The sequence below is a fragment of the Dendropsophus ebraccatus genome, chromosome 10 (assembly GCF_027789765.1).
Source record: "Dendropsophus ebraccatus isolate aDenEbr1 chromosome 10, aDenEbr1.pat, whole genome shotgun sequence".
Taxonomy (NCBI): domain Eukaryota; kingdom Metazoa; phylum Chordata; class Amphibia; order Anura; family Hylidae; genus Dendropsophus; species Dendropsophus ebraccatus.
The window spans coordinates 92,274,977-92,298,439 of record NC_091463.1 but is presented as its reverse complement, the minus strand read 5'-3'; the positions used below and the strand labels follow the sequence as shown (position 1 = coordinate 92,298,439).

The following is a 23,463-nucleotide window of genomic DNA, read 5'->3' as shown; positions in this document are numbered from 1 at the left end:
GACTTGGCTGACACATCACAAACGGGTGGGATTTAGCCCGCTCTGCCAATAAGTCACTACAGCGGTGTCCAATCCTAGTCACTGACTGGCTAAGTGGGGCACCCATCAGCCAGGTCGTGACGTAGCTGCAGGGGAGCTAAAAAGACTGCCAGCTGGGTCCAGGAGCAGGACTCAGTGCTGCGCAGGCACCTGATCGGGTAAATATACTTTCTTTACTATGTTTGCACACCCCTAGCCCAACCCCCCCTTCTCCTTTAAGCGTAGCCTAATAAAATAATTTATTTCCTATAAAAGTAAAAAGATTTTTTTTATCAACATACAAATCTGTGAATTTCCAATTAATATCACTAGAGCTGAATAAATCTATTTGTCCAGAACCTAATTTTTCAGGATTGGCTTCAGGAATTCAAGTACAGGAGCAGGGACACCTGTCAAAGGATTACTGCTCCTGTACAAATCTAAATAAGTTGTCAAATCTGATTCAAATCTGATGGAGTGGATCTCATTGGGGTAAACTCTCCCGAAACAAACTTGGGAAGGTTCACCCATCTCTAAATGTTACTTTTAAGTACAATAAGTGTTGAGAGTGTTAGTAATTTTCCCTGCAGTGCCACCACTGGGCAAATTAATTATTACACAGCAATTATTTACAGTGATGGTTCGTCTGTGTAATGCAGGACAGGACAGGTCCTCCAGAAAGCGAGGCACTCTGTAATAACTCTCCACTCTGGCCAAGAGATGAAAATCCTGAACAGATACTTACTCTGAGTTCCCTATTAGAGTTTATGAAGATAGTGTTTTTTATCTAGACAAGCCCTTTAAAAAATGGTGATTTTTTTTTTATATTACCTAGAGGGCCTGTCTTCCCAGTGCCTTCAAGACTGCTGTCTTCTTCTCCCTTTACAATGCGATGTAATTTAACAGTGTAGACAGTGTCTGGTTGTAGACCAGAGATGAGGACGGCCCGCTTAGTGCCCTCAACTCTTATTGTATTTGAAGACTCTTCTTGTCCTTGGATGGAGTATTGGACAATGAAAGAGTCAAATGCACCTTCTGGAGCCTCCCAGGACACATCAATGGCATGTGGCCCATGTGGAGAGAGGTAAAGGTCACTGTAGGTAGGAGGACCCTGTCTTTCAAGAATTCTAGCTGGAAATTAGGGGGGAAAAAATTAATATCAAAAGGGGGTTTAAGATGTACAATAATAATAATTAGAACTAGAACTTTATCTGTCGATGTATAATAAGTACAGACTGCTTACCTGTAGTCACCTCTATGGATAAGGGCATGCCTCTCTTCTCCCCTCTTAGACCATAGACATTGCATTCATATCTGCTAGCTGGAAGGAGTCCCTGGACTATAGTGCTGGTGTCCTCTCCTGCAATCTCAATCTCCCTGATTCTACCATCAGGATCCCGACACTGAACTATAATGGAATCAAAGAGAACATTTCCTTCCACTCTCCATGATAGGGTTATGGTTTCCTGGGTCACATCGGATGCCACCAGATCAACCAAGCGAGGCTCCAAAAGGGAGGTGGCCGAGGGAGCGACATTCCTTGGTACTGTGAAGAGATTAGGATTGTTTTAGTGAAGGTTTAATTTCTAAAATTACTTTTTTTTACTCACTTCAGATGTGATGACCACTTTGTTGGGCCTGCGTTGCTAATACAAGATGATGTATTCAAAGATAGTCTCTCTGTCAGCACATATGCAACTGGTGCCTTATCACTCTGTAAATGACATGGGCACAGATAGTACTACCTCCCTATCCTTTCTGAAATAGAGGTAGAAACAAATAGTGCTAACTCCCTCTCTCTTCTTGTAAAAAATGAAGCCCTCAGAAGGATGTAGAAACAGATAGTACTGCATCTTAGTGTCTCACCATAAACAATGCAGGCACAAGTAATACTGCTTTCCAGCTTTCCCTTGTAAATGACATAGATACAGCTATACAAAACATACCAACACCTTTTCTGAACATTACAGCTGTTTTGCTTGACGAGCGCGCTTCCTCAGCCCCTTTGTTTCAGGTAAACTACTTACTACCAAGGAAACGCAAGACTGAGGAAACAGCTGTCATGTTCTTGGGAGTTGTTGGCGTAGTTGTTGTCTGCTACCATGCAAATACAAATTTTGCTAAGGAATAAAGTCATGTCTGCTATAGTGAGTGCCCTCAAGCTTTATTTGTCTTGCACTAGTTTAATAGATACAAATAGTACTGCCTACCAGACTCTCCCTGTAAATGATCTGTGTACAGGTGGTACTCCCTTTCTGTCCCCATCTGTAAATGATGTAGGCTCAGTTAGCACTACCTACCAGACTCCCTGTAAATGATCTAGGTACAGATAGTACTGCTTTCCTGTTTCCCCCTGTAAACAATGTAGGCACAGTTAATACTACCTTCTAGCCTTTGACTGTAAATGATGTAGGCCCATCTAAGTCCTATCTCCTCTCTCTTCCCCTTGTAAATGATGTAGGCACGCATAGTACCACCTCCCTGTCTCTTGTTCCCATAAATTCACATAGTATTATGCTTATAAAACAGTCACATTAAGCTGCTGTGGTGACTCTATTACCTGTGGTGGTCTCGACTATGGATGCCTTGCTCTTTTTTCCTCCTGAAATTCCATAAAGAATAAACTTATATCTCTTTGCAGGCTTCAAGTTTTCCACTTCTATGGAGCGTTGTTGCTTATCCAAAGTAACCTCCTTAGGTTTTCCCTCAGCATCCCGGTACATGAGAAGAAACGTGTCAAATTCTCCAATGGTGACTTCCCAAGAAAGACGAACAGATTCACTGTAGATGTCAGACACGGAGAAGGATTCCAGACGTGGAGGCATCATCTTTTCTATAAAAAAAAAACAAGTGTAAACCATCTTAAAGATCGAAGACTGGTTGTCCCCTAGTGGCAACGGTGGGGGGGCTAGGGGTGTAAAGGGATATCCCTAAACTGTCCCTCACCGGATTAGCTGCAAATTATCAGCAAAACAGAGGGGGTAAGTGGTGGGAAAACACTGGATCCCCTCGACTCACAACAGTATTAGTTGTATAGAATTAAGGTAAGGCTTCTTCCAGTTCAGCGAACCAGCTATTCATTTGAATGTCTAACATGTAGTACTACATTTCTCCTGCAGTGGCCACTGTAGGGAACATGTACAACTAGGCCCACTTCCCACAGCTGATCGCCGGGGATTTGATCATGTAGAATTTTATGGTGCTTAACCCACAGCAAATATGATATCACCAGGATGGCTTCAATGTTAAAAGTGGTGGTGGTAATGAGATATCGCCTGAATTGAATTGTACTTGGTGATATTCTCCATCGTTTTTTCGTTCTTTACACTAGTTCTCACCTGTGCTGGTCTCTGCCGTCACTGGTTTACTCTTCTTTCCACCAGTTAAACCATATAAAACAAATTTATATTTCTTTCCGGGTTTAAGTTCCTTCACATCGTAAGACCTCAAGTCGTTGTCAAGATCAATTTCTCTTGGTTGTCCTTCTCCATCCCGATAAAACAGAAGAAAAGTATCAAAGTCTCCACCTGAAACATCCCATGTGAGATGGACCGAATCACTGCGGACATCCGAGACGGAAATTGATTCCAGGCGAGGAGGCTTGGGTTTTTCTATGAATTAGAAAGAGATTAAAGGAATAATGTCAGAAATTTAACTGATATTATGATTCATTAATGAAAAGAGGATACAACTAATGGTGGCACAGATGCTCTACCCCTGTCTCCTAAGCTCCATCCAACATAAATAACCAAAAAAGACAGTATTAAAACAGGTTATGAGGACCCTGTCACTAGAGACTAGATAGTGATCCACCCCAATGTCCCAACGTGTTTTGCCTTGCTAGTACCAAGGTTCATCAGGGGACAAACATGGGATCAATGAATACAGCATATACAACTGTGCCAAAAATCAAGAATGATATTATAGCAATCAAACTTAAATGTATTAGTCCATATAATATAGAGAAATATACCCAGTTTGTGATTGGACCACTTAGTTAGATGGCAGCATTTGGAGATATCTGTGACTACTAGTCATCATTTATTGTGTTAGTAAGAACTTTAAGTGTAACATAGCGTTACATATCTGTGGCTACTATTGATAACTTCTATAACTAAGTGATAAGCACCTTATCTTAAGTACCTGTAAAAACATAGGTTGACTCCGGTTTGCTGTAGCTGTCTCCTAAAATCCCCCTAAGCTCCACCGTGTAGTTAACCTCAGCAACCAGTCCGGTGAAGAGGTAAGTGGTCTCGTCCCCTCTTAGAGTCTCCTCTTTGGCTGGACCTCCAGGAGGTCCATACTGTATAACATAGGCATCAAAATCTCCATCCAAGGGTTCCCATGACACACGGAAGGAATTTGGTTGGACCTCAGACACAGAAAGTGGGGAAAGACGGGGTGGCGTTCCTCTATCTGGAGAAGGCTCTGGATGAAAATGACAAAGAAAATGAAAACATTAAAAACTAAAAAAAATTAAGTATTTTTAACCATCACAGATGTGAAAAATGTATTGTGCTGATATGTATGGGTTCAATGACCAGCCATGGTTGGCCCCATCCTCTTTCCATCATGTTCCTCTCTCCAAAGCAACTGCACCAATGAGTTGGGAAAGCAACCCACTGGTCAAGGAAAGGGGGAAACAAACCTAAACACCAGGTCCATCTCTCCGGGAAGGCCCAGTTAAGCACCCGCTCTCTTTTCCATGGCCCACAGCATTATCCAACCAGTGGTTTTTGCAACTTTCCCCTTTTTGCCCCACTAGTCCTCTTACTCCATTCAACGTCAAGGCTTCCAAGCATCTATCTACTCCACACTCTAACCAATACCGCTCTATGTTCTTAAGTGACCATACCTTCTCATGATGGCTGAACCTGGGCCTGTAGCTCTCAAACACACACAGCAGGTCCCTCTTGCACCACGTGTGGTCATTGCCGCACCCCTGCTTTCTCCTTTTAACTCCTTCTCCTGCCTCCTCCTCTATGGTCACAGCTCGATGCAGACCATTACATTGCCTGTCAGTACCATGCTGATGCCAGCCTCCTCCTCTTGTCAGCTGCCAACTAGAACTGTGTTTCCTGGTGCCGAGCAACGCTGGCAGGGACTGGCACATAGAACCTGCCAGCCATTATCAATCAATAGAAAGCTAATGTAATCAGCCGTAATATATCATGCGGTACTATATAGCAGTTAAATGCTAGGTTGTACCTTATATAATATATATATATATATATATGTGTGTAGTGGGTTATATCTGAAAGCAGCATTGTTTGCTATATAGCATACCTAGCATATATTTATATAAGTCCATGTACACTTATGTACAAGCTCCCAGCCACAGCTCGCTCAGCCATACATGCTTTGGCAAAACCACTTGCATTTGTTTCTGCCAATAAAGTTTATCTGCACGTGAGTCCATGAGAGCGGAGAAGCATATAAATCAGCCCAGGCCTGAAGTCAACGAGTCCGAGATGTGAGCATGAGCTTTATAGGAAACATCTGCCGCATTCTCTACCACTTGGTATACAGTTTACATTATCCGCTGTAATAGAACATACAAGTCCTTCTATATAACCCAATTGTTGTTTGGGATAAACCACAATCATCGGGGGTCATACCTGGGAAACAATACATTATTGGCTTTGGTATGGCCTAATCCAAGACATAGAGCTGTATGAGCCTTGTGTATATTGTGGCCGGATAGGCAGTAGACTGATCACAGGAAAGCTCCATTGAGGGAGATCAGGGATGAATTAGAGCTTTAGCAGATGCAATTACATTTTCCTTCTTGCTTTAGCTGCAGCTTACTGGCATTGTATACAGTACTGTATCTCATCATGAAGAAGCCACGGTTCTTAAAAATGTGAAACATAGAATCAGGAACTTATTCAGGGCTGACATAGTGCTGGGTGTGGTCAGGAAGTGTGTCACGTGTTGGCCCATTTTAGTTAACGTAATCCGATAAAGATAAGTACAAGATGTGCAGTCGATAACGGGAAAGGTCAAACATTGTGGGTGAATATTGGTTTCTCCATAGAAGACGGATGGAAGTCGGATTTTGTTTGTCGACTGCTACGAGATTACTCATTGCAAAGCTATTTATTTACTGGTAAACTGGATAACAATAACATTGTTGTGGCTTTGGGATTCCCCATGTGTTTGTTAGCTGCGCCTTTAATCAACGCCGTCCTGCCCAGTTATCTTGGAGACGGGATTCATGAAGACCACGAGGGTATTACTGCATCGTGACTGAGCCCAGCATTAGAAGGTGGAACTATCACTAATATACAACTAGACAATCTCATGGGTAGATAACACCACAGATCCAGTGACCATCTCTGGAAAATCCTTTTATGTCCAGGAAAAAAAGGCTGCAACTATACTAAAATGCTCAAGTATTGGAATAAAAAGTAATCTACACTCATCACTCATTATGACAGCATACAACCAACATCATACTGCATTAAACAGACCATCCTAATGTTGGTTCATGGTACATATATGAGCAGAAGACCACCAGAAGAGCACCGATGCCATAGGATGTGGCCATGTTTTCCAGACAGCCCTAGGGCTGCCTCCAACTTCTCCAGCCACTGGTAGTCAAATGCTGAACGTTCAGGTTTGGACGAAACCAGAGCGTTTGGTAGGTTTGCTCATCTCTACTTACGTGCCCTGCAACCAGTTATATGTTGTGGAAACAAGAAATGCAAAACGTGGCACATTTAAGCATTGACGCGATGAGAAGAAGCATCTAAGGACTTTACATGGAAATTTATTTTCAGGAATAGCGCGCTCTTTACATCTGCAGATGTTCATTCGGGATCCAAGTGTTTAAAAATAGATCATGTTTTTGGCCAATTCCTGGCTCCTTATCATGAGATGTGCTGCAAAATAAATCAGTGAGTATCAGTCAGCTGGAATAAGCCGACGTTCTAGCAATCTCTAGGGAGGTTAGAGAATCAGATCCAGTGATCCTGACGGGAGTAGGATGATATACAGTACTCTAGGTGACGCATGTCTCTAAGCAACCACAACCGATAGAAACAACCACTGTAATATGGTACTTCTAGGTTTCCGTCCATTATTTGTAGAAATACACAATGTAGCATGCAGCTAGGGCAGACCTAGTGGTGTCCGAAGATCCTCCATACCTGTAGTCACCTCCTCCTTTAGAGGGCGTGATAATTTGCCTCCTCGGATTCCATACAATGATATGGCGTATCTGGTGTTCTGGGTTAGATCCTGTAATGTCACCTCTCTTTGGTCTCCTGGAACAGTAGTCTCTTTTGTTCCCAAATTCTCGGTCACATCCTCATAGCGGATTAAGAAGGACTCAAAAGTATTAGGCCGGGCCTTCCATATTAACGTAACACTGGTACTTGTGACATCTTGAACTTGCAGGCCGCCCATTGGAGGAATGGGTCCAGGGGGTCTTTTTGTTGCTAAAAAAAAATAAAAAATTATTACATATATTTTTTGGTCCTAATTGCAAAAGGCATGGAAGATTGTCATCTACTCAAGAAAAACATGGTCATTGGAGCTGAGCATAACCATGACAATTCTGTGTAGGCTTTAGAAGGGTTAGAAGGAAAAACTACAGATGGATATACACACTGGGGGGAGTGCATGGGTTCAAATGGGGAGAGGTGAGTAAGGGCCCTATTACAAGTAGCTATAATCTGCCCAATCAGGCTGATTCAGAAGATTATCGTTACTTGTAATAAAGACAGCAATCGGTAGATGATAACGATCATTGGCTGATCATGTCCTTTAATCTTGCCTAAAGAATATCGGTCAGCGGCTACGTGTTATAGCAATGAATAGATGTGTAAAAAAAATGAAACGTTACACATTCCTGTCCACACTCTCCAATGTTCTTCTCCCTTCTGGCCGCCTCTGACACTTCTGGCCCCGTCTCAGAGGTCCCCATACACTTCAAGTCAAAAAGTTATCGTGCCTTGTGAAGGCACAGCAAACAAGTGCCATTCTTGTTTATCGGCGCTCGTTGGCGGCTGTTTGGATGCAGTGTCAGAGGAGCCTTTGGTGGGACCAGCCAAGTCTATACAATGTATGGCAGCCTCACAACTACCCCCCCCCCAATATGTCGTGTATGTTAGAATGTAACAACCAGACCTTTTTGTTCTCCGAAAGATAAGCCACTGTTAGCTTACTTCTCTTCTCTCCATTGAGAATACAAGAACGGTCACCAAGGTCAAACCTTTATGTGTATGGTGATCAAGGGAGATAACTGTTAGCTGAACCAATGTTCAGCCAGTAGTTATTGATGGTGTATAGCCATCTAAAGACCCTTGAACTAGGCAAGGGTACGGTTGATGGTAGGGGCTTTATGTGTTTTTTAGGTACTAAGAGTAGATCTTCCACTCATTACATTGATCGGTTTAGAAGGTGGAGGCTAAAACTACGATCAGGCCAATGTTAGTCTACTCGGTCCTCAAAGGTGAGGTGCCTCAATCTGGAACATGGTCCTCAATGGGGAGGTGCCTCAATCTGGAACATGGTCCTCCGTGGTGCGGAGCCCATTAGTTGTTGGTGAGGACAACTTACAAATGAGTTTAACAACTGAGGAGGAAACATACCAAGTAACACTGAAGGAACATAAAGAAGATACCAATAAAGAGGTCAATGGTTCATTGCTTATGGCCCAGGTGAACTGTTGGCACATTACCTTTGGCTGTGGTGACTTCAGCTGCATATGGAAGGTGGGTGGTCACTTCAGGGTACGGCTGAGAGGTTGTGGTTAGCGGAGCTGTCAGTAACGGCAAAACCAATGTTAACCAAAGGTCCCAACTCAAAAAGCTTTCCTAAATCACACGACCATAGCTCTACTCTATACATAACGTGTCCATAGCATGCCACCCCATATTGTATAGATATATTAACATCTAATAGCTCCATGCCGAACCAAGTAACGTTACATGCAGAACATGTGCACAATGGCATGCCATAAAGCAGTGAACATATATTGTTGTGTATGTATATACATCTCCCAGGATTAAACACACATAACAATATATACCAGTATTTTATATCATATATACATACACCAGTGTCAGGCCTATGTATATCATACATATACTGCAATCATATACATATATATTATAGAATATACATATACAAAGGTAATGACAGAGTGGCTCAGAAAGCAAAGATACATAGGTCTGTCATTAACATATATATATCATACACACATGTATACAGCACAGACACACACACACACATATATATACACACACTCTATTGCCAATGTACACACATGCTTAGGATAAAATATCCACACGTATAGACCCAGCCAGTCTCCTATACACATGCATTCATCACTCTTTAACAATATGATATATATATATACATTTGTGCGTTCACATTGCCTGAAGGGTAAAGGCGTTATCAGCAGGTCAGACGCGGTGTCATTGGCCATACGGTGAGCACACAGCGAGCGGCAGTGGGAGAGAGAGGCCTGTGAGGTAAAACTTTGGGGTTATTCATCAGTGAGTGGTTGAGAAGGCAACAGACTGGCGGAAAACAAGACAGAAAATAACCGAGAAAAAAAAACATTTAAAGGGCAACTTCAGTCCAGTAACATTCACCTACATATTGTCACTTATTCTTATCAAAACTTGATAAGAAAAATTTTTCCGCTCACATTAGTTAGGATTCCCCACAGAAAATATTATTATCCGATCACAGATTGATCACTGTGGCATCAAGTATTCGATTTACCTGCAGTGCCCCCACAGGGCAAATAAAGTATTACACGTCAATAATAGCATATCCATGTAATGCAAGGACATGTCAGGTCCTCTAAAGGAAGAGCTGCTCTTTGTATTTATTCTTTGTTGTGGATGATTAATAAAAGTTTTGAATTTCTTTTATTAATCCTTAGAGGGTGTTTACTAAACCAGACAACTCCTTTAGAACTGACTGCAGGAACTGAAAAGTGGCAACCACTCCTTCCAGCTAGAAATATAGCTGACATATTTGTTGCTTCCCCCATTCTTTAATTCTGTGCTCTGCGGACTGGAATTGCCCTTTAAGGCTCAATGGATTTCTGTTTGTAAATACCATTTATAGCTTAATTCCATTGTTTAGCACCAAATGAAAGTATTGTTATCGCTCAAGCAGCTTTCTGGCCACCCTAAGTTAAGGAATATTGATAGAAGTGGATATTAGGGGGTCTAATCCAATGTGTATATAGGAAGGATAAGGTTAAGTAGTAAAGGGAACCAATCAGCTCATATGGTTCCCAGCTGTACAGTTTAGATCTACTGTGCAGCTCCCCGAGGCTACCAGCTGCGGCTGTGGTGGGCAGGCAAAAGTAGTTTTATTCCAGCAGCGCGCAGGGTCGGGAGAGGGGCAGCGACTAGAGATGAGTTAACCGGGTTCGGGTTCGAGTCCATCCGAACCCGAACGTTCGGTATTTGATTAGCTGGGGCTGCTGAACTTGGATAAAGCTCTAAGGTTGTCTGGAAAACATGGATACAGCCAATGACTATATCCATGATTTCCACATAGCCTTAGGGCTTTATCCAAGTTCAGCAGCCACCGCTAATCAAATGCTGGAAGTTCAGGTTCGGTTGGACTCGAACATGCTCGAGGTTCGCTCATCTCTAGAAGCGACTGGTCATCTGGGCGGGGAGTCGCCTGTGACTAATCATGGCTCTCTGTCTGTCAGCGTGCTGTGCGGGGGATGATTGACAGGGAGGGGGACCACTCACGGGTAAAACTATTTTTTCCCCGATGTAGCCTCAGGGAGCTGCACAGTAGAGCTATACTGTGCAGCTGGGAAAAATATCAACACAACCGTAGTGGAGGATCTGTTAACAATATGGTGGATCAGTAGTCATCTCTCTTAGCATTGGGGCCACTAAGTCTGTTCCTAAAAATGTTTGTTTGTTTGTGCCTCCATTATTAAAAAACTTTACTGGTTTTCTAGAACAATTACCCTACTGTTTAGGGGGCAAAAATGCTCTAAGAACCCCATTGGGGTCATGGAAACATAATCAAGCAATTAGACAGGTTACATCAATGCCACATATGTGAAAAAGTAATTGTCCCCAGTGCTTGACCACATTTTAAAAGAAATCAAAATGTACAGGCATGGACTGGACTAAAAGCCCAAAACATCGGATTGTTAGGAAGGACGTGGCTTCAAATGAGGAATCCAGTTAGTATATTTAAGGTGGGGTTAAATATGGATGTTGGATAACTTAGCTCCTTAAATTAATCCTAATGATATATTCTGATGTGTAATGTCTATGGATATGGACATAGGATGGGAGCAGCCAATATAACCGCAAACTATCCAAATTGTTAAAATTAAATTTACAAAAAGTTACACAAAATAGGGATGTGATCACAAAACATGAGAAAGCACAAGAAGCCGGATGTATGGGAAGATCAAACGTAAAAGGGGAAGGAAAACATGAGAAGTAGTACACAGTGCTAAACTCTAAGATGGTGGAAGTATCTACTCAATCTCCCATGACACACTGATCGTTCCCAAATCTGGTAATGTGTGGCCTTACCCCAGTAAAAAGATAAGGCAGTCAACCCAAACTCCCCATGTTTACTATAAGCTAGGTTGCCCAGTACCTGTGTCAGCCACCAGTGAGTAGGACTTGGATGAACGGCCCCTCAGCATCCCATGAAGATCAAATCTGTAGCTAGTTCCCGGGACTAGATCACTGATTTCAACCTGCCTGACTCCTCTTTCCACCTCAATTTGACGAGGAGTTGTTCCAGCAGGTAATGGCCATGGACTATATATGATTACCGCCTTGTCCCATATAAACCCAAGACCTTCTAATGATATTACAAGGCTAGTAGGATTTCTTTGCTGTATGCTGGGCCTTCCTTGAGCACCAGGGCTTGGAAACTTTGGAACAATAGGACTTTGTATGGGGCCTGTCTCTTCTTCAAATCCTGGGATTTGGTTGATCACTGAAGACTTGTCTTCTGTCCTGTAAGTCTCTTCAGTTACTTGTGTTGTCTCTTGTGTCGGAATCTGACTCAATTCTGGCACAATTCTATCTACTGGTGCATTGTGTATAGTTCTTTCCTGTTCTACCTCATGGACTTTAGGTGGTTTCTGGGGGAATTTTTTTCTAGAGTCACTTGGTTGAGTCCTAGGAGGAACACGACGTCCACCTGGTTTTTCTTGTAATGGCTTGCTTTGAGGCTGTGGATGTTCTTGCAATTTCTCTGTAGTTTGATCAATTTTTTGACCCAGCGAAGGTTCACCAGTGCCATGTTCCAGTGTATCTCCATGCTCCCTAAGTACATCATCAACTTTCAATGCATCACTTCCTGTTCTAGAGCCAGGATGTTTCTTCTCTTTGGTTTCTTTACTGGTGCTTTCCAAAACAGTTCTCCTTGAAATTTCATATTCTGATGAAATTGTCCCAGTTTCTACTTGAATATTTGACCTGTCTATCAGTGTTTGCTTTCCTGTTCTATCTTCTGCTCTTTGCTTTGGTATAGTGACCTTTTTAGAAGGTGGTACTTTCTTTTTTGGTACAGTAATTTTATCGGCTGTTGGTTTCGACGTTCTGGACGAGTCTACATCATCTTCACTGTTTATGTTATCTTTTGAGGCAGGGGCACTACCAATCCTAATCAGATTGTCATCTACCTCTTTCGAGACAACCCTATATTTATCTACCGTTACTATCACTGGAACATTTATATCCCCAGCAGCTTCAACCCTTCCTAAAGTATCTATACTAGGAACAATGGAGACTGTTCTAGCTGAATCTGGCCTTCTCACCAAACTGTCCTGCTCCTGTGATTCACCGCTTTCACCATACTTCATTCTATTATCAGTCTTGGTGCCTTGTAATCGAGATTCCCCTACAGACTCTGGTTCTGTGGTGGCTCCGGGTGTCTTTTGAGGGAGACGATCATACACCATATCTGTAAAATTATGAGGTTTCCATTTTACCAAGTATAGAAAAATTGCCCTGGCCACAGATTCAACTGTTTGGTTGCCCCGAAGAGGGTAAGAAGTGGCTCGAAGGTAACTTTCTAATCGCTGAATAAATGTCCCATTATATATAGATAATTTCTCAGGCAGGTTCTCAATTACTGCCTTTATTTGGGGACTCCATATTTTAGATTGGTTCTTGGGTTTTGATGACGGTGGTGGTTGACGTGCACGTCCTTCCGTCGTCTCATTATACATATCATTGTTCTCCTCCCTACCGCCAACCTTTTTTTTGGTAATGTTAACAACTTTATTTACCCTGACTAGTGTTGTGATGTGTTTTCTGGATTTTGTTGGGTCAGTGAGATCATCTGTGTCTTCATCTTCTTTAACACCTAATTTTACAGGCTCTAAATAACTTTCTGTTGATGTTTCTGTGGTAATTCCAGTTTTTATAATATCCATCGTATTCGTATTCTCATGTGCAGAATATGTCACTTTATGGGGAAGATTGTCTCTCTGTGGTACACTCTCTGAATTACTTGTAGCGGGTTTACCTACAACTTTTGGTTTCAAGGACTCATACTCCAACAGCTTTTTGGCAACGGTGGACGTATCTGGCAACCTTCCGCCGCCTGAAATACGACTTTTAGTATTGACCCTAGTGATTGTGTGTACTTCTTCTGATACTTCTGGTTCTCCCTCATACAAGTGAACAGGGATTTTGATTTTTGATGGTTCAAAATGTGAGTGGTTCCTTTTGATTATCACTCTATCCACTTTGGTACTTGGTAAATTGCCCTTCTTGTCCAATGGCTTTACCTTTACTATATCCTCCTCTCCCCTCATGCTAGTGATCACATCTCCATCTTCTCCATTTGTTGGCATTTTTAAGGGATACTCGAAGTCTTCATGTTCGTGGTAGGTATCTACTCGGCTTCCTTTGGTCTGATGCGTTTCATATATAGTCGTGATGATGGTTTTTCGGGTGTGTAGGACATTAATGTCTTCTTGTTTATCTGTAATTGTTTCTATATCTGTTTCTTCTTTGTGTTCCCTTAAATTTGGGAGCTCCTTTCTAGGCAACGTAGGGGGATATTCCTTTCCCTGTTTTGAAGACTCTAAATTGACTGAAGTATCGAGTGTGTGAGAGATCTCGACTGGTCCGTGTACTATGCGTTTCTCCACCACAGTCACCGTTTTCTTTTCTTCTCCAGCTAATAAAGCACCAAATTAAGAAGATGAGAGTTATCCTGGTGGCAAAAACTCAAGGGTGAGACTACAAAAGTGATATAGAGAAAAATAACAATACTTAAAGTTCGAAGTCATGTTACCGCACCTTGTCAGGTGAAACAGACACGTATTCCTAAAAAAAAAAATTATAATACAATTTCTGTATTAGTCTTGATGAAACTGCTGTAAGAAAATTTATTTTGATTTAGGAAATGTACAGCTTTACTGGATCTACTGATCTTCTGGAACCATTGGCTATTTTAAAAAAAAACCTAGCAGTGCCAAATAATGTATACAGAAACAAAGAGACCTGCATCATGTAGTGTAGGATGCAACAACCAGAAAGGTTTTACGCTTACTAAATTATTTTACATGGTATGCAATCAGCTGTGTATGGAAACAGTCTCCAATCGCAGTGTATCCTGGTCACAATTCTATGTACCATATTGTTCTGCTCATTATCACCGAACAAACCAATATGGTGGATATGTCTGCTTAGGTTTGATTCCCATCAGGACCCACTGCAATTAAAGACCATTACCATTGAGATAGCCAGTAGAGTAGATGTTTACATTTGACTCACTAAAACCCCTATTACATGGGGCGAATGGAGGAGCAAACGCACGCTGTCAGTGTTCGTTTGCTCCTCGCTCCTCTGTATAACATGCGGCAGCGGCAAGCGGGTAACTGCAAGGGAGTCCGCGTGTGCTGCCCGGGTGATCACTCGATTGTCCGGGCAGCCCATAGGGAATAGCGGCAGTCTGCTGCCGCCGCTCCTACCCCATGGGGCGGCGGCAGCAGATCGCTGCTATCACAGTCGTTTGTCTTTCAACATGTTGAAAGACAAACAACAGCAACAATCAGCCGACATCGTTCATGTCGGCTGATCGTTGATTTTTATTACACGGGACTATTATCACCCGTAGCAGCCAATGTGGGGCGAATATGGCCAACAATCCTTCCGTGTAATAGGGCCTTAGGATTGAACATGGTTTTCATGCATAAGGGTTTGGTGAGTACAATCTCTTCAGATTATTTGAGTTCTCAATGTTGCCCACAACAATATATGATGCAGATATCTGACTCTTTATGTTTCTGTATATCATGAGAATCAAAGAGACGCTGGTTGACCTCAGGGGGATCAACCAAAAACATCACAGAGACACCATCACAGGTCTTGACGTTAGTGTATTCTAGGACATTGCCCCTTGGGAAATCAAATATGCAAAAGAACACTCCAGAGACACCATCAGAGTCTCAACATAGTGAGCAAGCCAGACCTTCCTCAGGGAAGGAACAACCAAGCCAAGGAATGTCTCCAGTCAAGGAAACCACCCAAGCAAGGTATCCATCCACAGACAGCTGTTTTGGGGTATTTGCCCCTCATCGGTGTGGAGTAGGATTCTAGCTAGTGGGAGCAATGCTAGTAAGTGCATGCAAAGAGACGCGTGCACTTACTAGTATTGCTCCCATTAGCCAGAATTCTACTCCACACTGATGAGGGGCAAACACCCCGAAACAGCGGTCTGTGGATGGATACCTTGCTTGGGTGGTTTCCTTGACTAGAGACATTCCTTGGCTTGGTTGTTCCTTCCCTGAGGAAGGTCTGGCTAGCTCACTACGTTGAGACTCTGATGGTGTCTCTGGATTGTTCTTTTGCATATCATGAGAATCAATCAGGCTTCCACACCTTGCTTCCTAGATGCACCACCTCATCATCAATGACTTTTGATATCCTGAATAGATTCAAAGAACATTACAAAAAAACACCTTCTGTCGTGGGCAGCATTGATCATTGGTATGGAGCCCCCTCTCTTATATGGACAACATTGAGCGTAATTATAATATTTATTGTTCCCTTGTTAGACCTATAAAAGGGAAAGTATCAGCAGATTTGAAGCATTTCATCTTCAGGATGAAGGTAAATTTCTTACCACCATCCTTTGTGCCGTTTTTTGTGATATTAAGGGTTTAGTCCATATGCAAATGTGCTGTTTTGTTGCTTGCCGTCCCTAGTGAGCCAATCTTCCCCCTGGCTGGCCCTCCCCTGCTAATGTGTATCAGCAGAGCTGGCCAACCCAGGGGTGGTGCAGCAGGTGCACGTCAGTGCAGTAGTCCCGACCCCAGTGCACCAAAACAACATATTGTCTGATAGATTAAACTCTTAATATCGCAGAATTGTTGCTGAGGATGGAGGTAATAAACTTACCTTAATCTTCAGTGCCCTATAGGTATTCTTTTAACCTGCTGATAGTTTCTCTTTAAGTAATTTTACTGTAAAGCTTTGGACAATACCTTTTTTGCTAGCAGGGTTCCCCGACATAAAGCAAGTACATAAACTTATCTCATTTATCTCACTGGCAATATACATATTCAACTTTTTGTAATGTATTATGGGTAGTGGTTAAAACTTCCAGGCCTGTAAATGAAGATCTGCAAAGAAAAGTCAATTAGACGGTTAGCCTTGTCCGAAATGTCCTTTAAGAATTCTGATGAATTGTCCTGGAAACAGAAAGATGAGTTATATAAGGTTAATGTATCATTTGTGACTCTCAAGTCTCAGGCCCTCTCCTGACTTGTCTCTATCTTGTGGTTATGTATCACCCAGCAGTCACACACTCATTGGTAACACCCATGCATTGCACACTTGTTGTGAATCTCACCCGTCCCCTCTAAGGCCCCCGTTTCACCTGTAGTTCCGGTGGTCTCGGTATCTTGGCTCTGTTCCTGTCCTTTTTCAGCCCTCAGAAGGACTCTGTATTCCGTGTTGTCATCCAGGCCGGTTACTTTGATCCTATCTCCCTTTCCAGGGACCCTCAGCTTCCTCTCCTTCCCATTGGGGTGAATAATGGTCACAATATATCGATCAGGAAGAGACTGAGGCCTTTCCCATCTTAGGAATAGAGCAGAAAAGGTGACTGAGGCCACGCGAAGACCACGTGGCGTCTCAATCTCTAAAAGAAGGGATACAGGAAAGGCAATCTTAGGTGAGAATGGAGATTGTATACGTCATCTGGCCAAACCTACTTGAGCAGAACTTTCTAGTCAAGTTTGTACAAACAAAAAGGCAGCCTTTTACTAATTTACACCTTTGCTGTGTAGAATGGGATTAAGTCAGCACAGCCACCTCAATATCATTACAGGATGGGCGAGTTAATGAGCGCTCTAAAGCCTACAGTTGGCCATACACATTGGATTAATGTTGACCAAAGCCAACCATTTTGGCAGAACTGGCCAACAAACTAACATGTATGATGGAGTCCATTCTATTAACCATTGTTAGTCTTCTTTGTTGATGTGACACAAGTTTAACTTATTGACTGCCCTATTTATACGTTTATGCTGGTGGATGGTTCAGACAACAATAGTTCATTTCTAATTTTTCCCTCCTGAACATTATTTTGCCACCAAAAGTAGGATCTCTCTGAAATACACATACATATGGGTCCTGGTTGGGATCATGGCATGAATGAGGGGCATTGCTGCATGGCTATCTAAAGTGGACAGAGTTGTACCCCATCTCTTCTTAGAGAGGAGCCATTCATAGCCTACATATGTACCACCAGCTCTATGCACCAGGCCATATGCTCTCCCAATCTCAAAGCTTGAGGCTCCTCCATTGAGGATTCATTCAATGTCCAAACAGCATATCAACAGGAACGTGGAGACGCAATGCCTTCCAGTGTGTTATGAACGGACTGTCCTACAGGCAGAGCACCACCTAAGATATTGAATGTGGTCGTAAGGATTGGATCACTTATGCCTGGTGGGGGCTGTAGTGTCGGTGAGAACTCCTGTTGGATGAAATCTAAGATGCCTGAACCTTCTCTTCCCGACATCATGTCTCGGGGGTGAGTCACGAGGCCTCCATACACAGCTTCAGGTGGCCAACATGTGAGTCTTTCGATGTCCAAATATTTTCTCCTGTTTTGCTTCATTCATATATTTTTCCGAAAGCCTAAGAGGCCGATCCAAACTATTTTGGATGGATCCAATATTTCCACCAATAAAGATTTAACTATGGAACACATTGCCTTTTACTAATTAGCCTGACAATGAGAAATACAGGTCCTGGCTTATGTCACATTGGCACGTTGTACAAAGCTTATGTTTGGGGCTGCGTTCTGTTGCTTTCTTTGTTGCACCCCATCATTCTTTTCCGCATATAATGACTCATGTCCATGCTGTACTCACTTGTTTTGGCTGTTATAGATGTTTCGGGCCCTAGGGTTGAGACTTTCCGAGGTTGGATGTTTATGATATATTCTTCTCCTGGAGCAAGGCCGGTCTGACGATATGTGGTCAAAATACCATCAATGTTATTGGATATAACACCATTTTCCTTCTGTATTGAATCATTTGGAGGATACATTAGTAAAAAATAGTCATCAAAAAATACCCCTTAAAAAAAGTTTTATGTAAATTTTATGACTAGATATGCCATCAATAGAGACATATAACTCAGACACATTAATAGGGAAGGGGATGTTTGATACATATGGGCCCCCATTGAGGTTCAGCTTACTTATATCTTTATTGGCAATATATTTAGTTGGGCCATTATAAACAGAACAATAGTGGGCAATAGATGTGAATGTGGGCCGATTTTTTAGTCTTTTTCTTAAGCCCATCACAGCATTACCACCTGTAATTCCCTCATGGCGGCCCTGATTTCCACTAGAAAGTTTGGTCGAATACTTATTGACTTACCTTGGCTTTGAAAATTATGTCATAAGAGTCAGGGGCAGACGGAGGCTGGTCCCACTCCAAGGTGATTGACGACTCTTCTTGTGAAATCACGTGAAAGCCGGTGACCTCAAATATTTCTATTGCCTCTACAAGACATTCAAAGCATAATAACTCTTTTATGGGTTGATCGTGATTTTTGAGACATGTACTCCATTGAGACATGTACCTCACACAACCGCCTCCAAGACTTTGCCTGAGCCTCCCCCATACTCTGGAACTCACTAACCCGACACGTCCGGCTCTCATCCACCATCAAGTCCTTCAAAAGTAACCTGAAAACCCATCTCTTCAAACTCAGCTACAACCTATAACTCTGCATCACACTTGACTGGCTGCACTTTACTTCCTGTTTCTCTCCCATTACCTTATAGATTGTAAGCCCTCGCGGGCAGGGCCCTCTTCCCCCATGTACCAGTCTGCCATTTGCCTTCATGTAATGTGTTTTTGGTCTTTCTATGTTCCTGTTTGTTACCCCTGTTGCTTGTATAGTGCTCTGGAATCAAGGCAGGGGCGTAACTACCACTATAGCAGCCATAGCGGCTGCTATGGGGCCCGCCGCATCAGGGGGCCCCATGGCCTGCGCCTGCAATACACTGGGCCCCCTGAGCCATCATCATTTGCAGCACCGGGTGGCCCTGCTGGTCTCCTGGGTTTTGCAAATGTCCCTTTAGCTGCGAGCACTTCTTACCAGAGCTAGCAGTTATGTAGTTATGACTTCACTTGACCGTTTAGTGGTCAGTCGGGGGGGGGGGGGGGGCCCAATCAAAAGTTTGCTATGGGGCCCAGCCATTTCTAGTGCCCTGAATTAAGGGCATTTTATAAATAAATAAATAGATAATAATATAGTAAGATGCATAAAAGGCTAATAATTACCCCAAAGATCTAGGTCTAAATCTAAAAAAAAAAAAAAACTGCATAAACTTCGCAAATTTATATAATTTCCTATTTGACACCCAGTCTATCTATTACAAGGGATTCAATTCTAGGGAAAGGGCTCTCCCTCTTTGTACTCACCCAAGGAGCAGTCCGGACCACTGAAGCCCTTCTTACAAACACAGACGCCATTTACACACTTTCCTCGTCCATTGCAGTTTCCTGGACAATTCCTGGCCCCACAGACCGGCCCACTGTAACCGACGTTACAGACACATTTCCCGTTCACACACTGTCCATTGTTGTTACAGTTTCTGGGACAAGCTTTGGAGCTACAATCAGGTCCCGTGAACCCAGGGTTACAGATACAGACACCATTCTCACAGCGTCCATGAGCATGACAGTTGTCGGGACACGTTTTAGATCCACAATCCAAACCTGAAAATCCAGGATTGCAGACACATTTCCCATCATCACACCTTCCTTGGTTATGACAGTTCTCTGGACACGTTCTAGAGCTGCAATCTGGACCAGTGTAGCCAAAATCACAGAGGCACACTCCATCATCACATTGGCCTTGGTTTGAGCATTCATTGAGACAGGTCTTAAGTCCACAGTCTATATCGGTGTATCCAGGATCACACTGGCAAATCCCATCATCACAATAACCCCTCTTGTGGCAATCATTGGGACATGTTCTTGACTCACAGTATTGTCCACTATATCCCTGGTGACAGATGCACTTTCCATCATCACATGAACCGCGATCATTGCAATCATCTGGACATGTTCTAGATCCACAGTCTGTACCAGTGTAACCAGAATCACAAATACACTGGCCGTCGTCACACCGACCTTGGTCGTTACAATCTTTGGGACATGTTCTAGAGCCACAGTCTAGACCAGTATATCCGGAGTCACAGACACATTCCCCATCTTCACATTTGCCCCGTCTATGGCAATCGTTGGGGCATGTTTTAGACTGGCAATCTTGTCCTGTGTATCCAGGCTCACAAATACAAACTCCATTATCACAACGGCCCCGATTGTGGCAGTCATTTGAACATGTCCTAGTACCGCAGTCTATGCCTGTAAATCCATAATCGCAGATGCATACTCCATCTTCACAGTGACCTCGATCATAGCAGTTATTGGGACATGTTTTAGTGCCACAGTCTAGTCCAGTATACCCAGACTCACAAAAGCACACTCCACCTTCACAGCGACCTCTCTCGTGACAGTTCTTGGGGCAGGTTCTGATACTGCAGTCCACTCCGGTGTAGCCTGGGGAGCAGACACAAGTTCCCCTCAGGCAGCGACCATGTTTAGTGCATTCAGCTGGACATGCTCTGGTTCCACAAACTGGCCCAACAAAGCCGGGATTACAAATGCACTTGCCATTGATACACTGTCCACTACCACTACAGTTCTTTGGACAAGCTTTTGACCCACAATCTGCTCCAGAAAATCCAGAGTTACAGATACATACTCCATCTTCACACCGGCCCCGATTGTTACATTTGTTGGGGCAGGATTTGAATTTGCAGTCCACTCCTGTGTATCCAGAAAAACAGATGCATTGACCATCCTCACATTTGCCCTGATTATTACAGTCATTGGGGCAAGTCCTGATATCACAGTCAGGTCCAGTGAACCCTGGGTTACAAATGCATTCTCCATCTTCACATCGGCCACGTTTCTCACACTCTTCGGAGCAGACCCTAATCCCACAATCTGGACCAACAAATCCAGGGTCGCATATACATTTCCCATTAATGCATTGACCTTGCTCATTACAGTCCTCAGGACAGCCCTTGTATGCACAGTCCTCTCCATAAAACCCATCGGTGCAAACACAGACCCCGTCTTCACATCTACCATTGCCGTTGCAGTCATTGAGACAAGTTCTAATTCCACAATCTGGACCTGTAAATCCTGTATCACAAACACAGACACCATCTTCACAATCGCCACGACCTTGGCAGTTGTTGGGGCAGCCTCTTATGCTGCAGTCCTCCCCGGAGAAGCCTGGTCGGCAGACACATGCTCCATTTTCACATTTTCCTCTATTTAGACAGTTCTTAGGGCAGGTCCTTGTCGCACAGTCTGGGCCAGAGAATCCTGAATGACAGATGCAGGCGCCTTCTACACACTTCCCTTGGTTCATGCAGTTTCTGGGGCAGGTTCTAGAGCTGCAATCTTCCCCAGTAAATCCAGAATTACAAACACACACTCCATCTTCACATCGTCCATGATTGTGACAGTTGTTGGGGCAAGCTTTAAAACCACAAGACACCCCAGAGAATCCATCAAAGCAGATGCACCGGCCCTTTACACATCGGCCTTGATCATTACAGTCCTCGGGGCACGTCCGTAGTTGACATTTGTCTCCCATATAGCCATCTTTGCAGTGACATTGCCCGTCTACACAAGTACCACGAGCATCACCACCACATCCTCCAGGGCAATCCTCAATAGTCTGGGCACAGTCAGGAGGCTTCAAGCTCGACGGGTCATCTGCAAAGAAAAGAAAAAAACCTGAATACATAAGTGACAAAAATGACTAGAATCTGTGTGGATAGTGGCCTTTTAGTTACTCCCTCCACATGAATAAGATGGTGAAGGCGTTACAAGGGACTTCATGTTGAACACCCAGTGCAAGTGATGGGACAGCAATTGAAATGAGTAAGGGTACGGAATCGCGACGAAAAACCCATCAAGGATTCTGCAGCTCCCACCCGCTTGCAGACTCTGGCGGACGCGCACATCTCCGCCAGTGCCATAGACTCCATTCTATGGCCAGGCCGATTCCGCAGTCCGCCGAAAGAATTGACACGTCTATGGTACGGTTGGAGACGTGGGCGGCCGCCAGAGTCCACAAGCTGCGAAATCCGCGACGGATTCCATAGTGTGCACGTACCCTTTACTACTTTACTACTTTGCTCAGATGAGGCACTTCCATCTTTGTAGCTACAGGAAACATTTACACAAATCCTCTATGCTTGGAGGTTCTCACCCAAAGCCATGCATTGGAATACCAGTTGTGGTAATAACAATGGCGGAACCCATATTTTTCTGAATGTGTCCGAGGCCCAAAAGCCTAAATAAATATATATTCCAAAAATTACGTAACCGCTAGCTGACTACGTTCAGGCCATTCTGTCTCCTTCTCTAGGACCTGCTCTGGATCTCAGCCATGTCTCTGACTGCTTCCCCTGAGCCCATGAAATGGTCATATGAAATACATATATCCATACCACAAATATACACAGTACTAAACATATAAATCACAATAAACACAGGTCTGCATCAAGCAAGAACATAAATATGCCCCCCCAGGCTGTAAAGAACCTTGGTAAGGAGGGCACCTGCCAGTCCCATGGAGTTCTTCAGCATCTCGCTGGCTCCCCGTCCCTCTATCCTTACACATTTATCTATATATAGTTTTTCAGGAGGTAGCTGCTATTTCTTCTATCTCATAATAAGAACACATTGTGAGAACCGTTTCAGACTCAGATACTTCTAATCATGTATGGAACCTCGTACACAGATGTCGAAATCACTGTGAGAAGTGTTCTTAATGAGTCGTAATATCAATAGTACGGAAAATGTACTTACTCATCAAAACCGAATAACACATCCAGCTCTAT

The 23,463-nt window shown here is 43.3% G+C and overlaps 1 protein-coding gene across 3 annotated transcripts in view; it reads right to left on the bottom strand.

Annotated features, from left to right (window-relative positions):
• Positions 1 to 23,463, bottom strand: part of TNXB (tenascin XB) — a 54,777-nt gene that overhangs the window by 17,654 nt on the left and 13,660 nt on the right. For 2 of the 3 annotated variants that reach the window (XM_069944239.1, XM_069944240.1), the window contains exons 3-14: positions 19,955 to 22,330; positions 18,902 to 19,026; positions 18,386 to 18,536; positions 16,882 to 17,145; positions 11,629 to 14,175; positions 8,705 to 8,785; positions 7,170 to 7,460; positions 4,162 to 4,446; positions 3,357 to 3,629; positions 2,579 to 2,851; positions 1,262 to 1,564; positions 850 to 1,149 (exon numbers count right to left, since the gene is read on the bottom strand). In XM_069944239.1, the coding sequence (XP_069800340.1) occupies positions 850 to 1,149; positions 1,262 to 1,564; positions 2,579 to 2,851; positions 3,357 to 3,629; positions 4,162 to 4,446; positions 7,170 to 7,460; positions 8,705 to 8,785; positions 11,629 to 14,175; positions 16,882 to 17,145; positions 18,386 to 18,536; positions 18,902 to 19,026; positions 19,955 to 22,330 (7,269 nt within the window). The remainder of the gene's footprint in view (positions 1 to 849; positions 1,150 to 1,261; positions 1,565 to 2,578; positions 2,852 to 3,356; positions 3,630 to 4,161; positions 4,447 to 7,169; positions 7,461 to 8,704; positions 8,786 to 11,628; positions 14,176 to 16,881; positions 17,146 to 18,385; positions 18,537 to 18,901; positions 19,027 to 19,954; positions 22,331 to 23,463) is intronic. The other variant, XM_069944242.1, reaches the window with a different exon arrangement.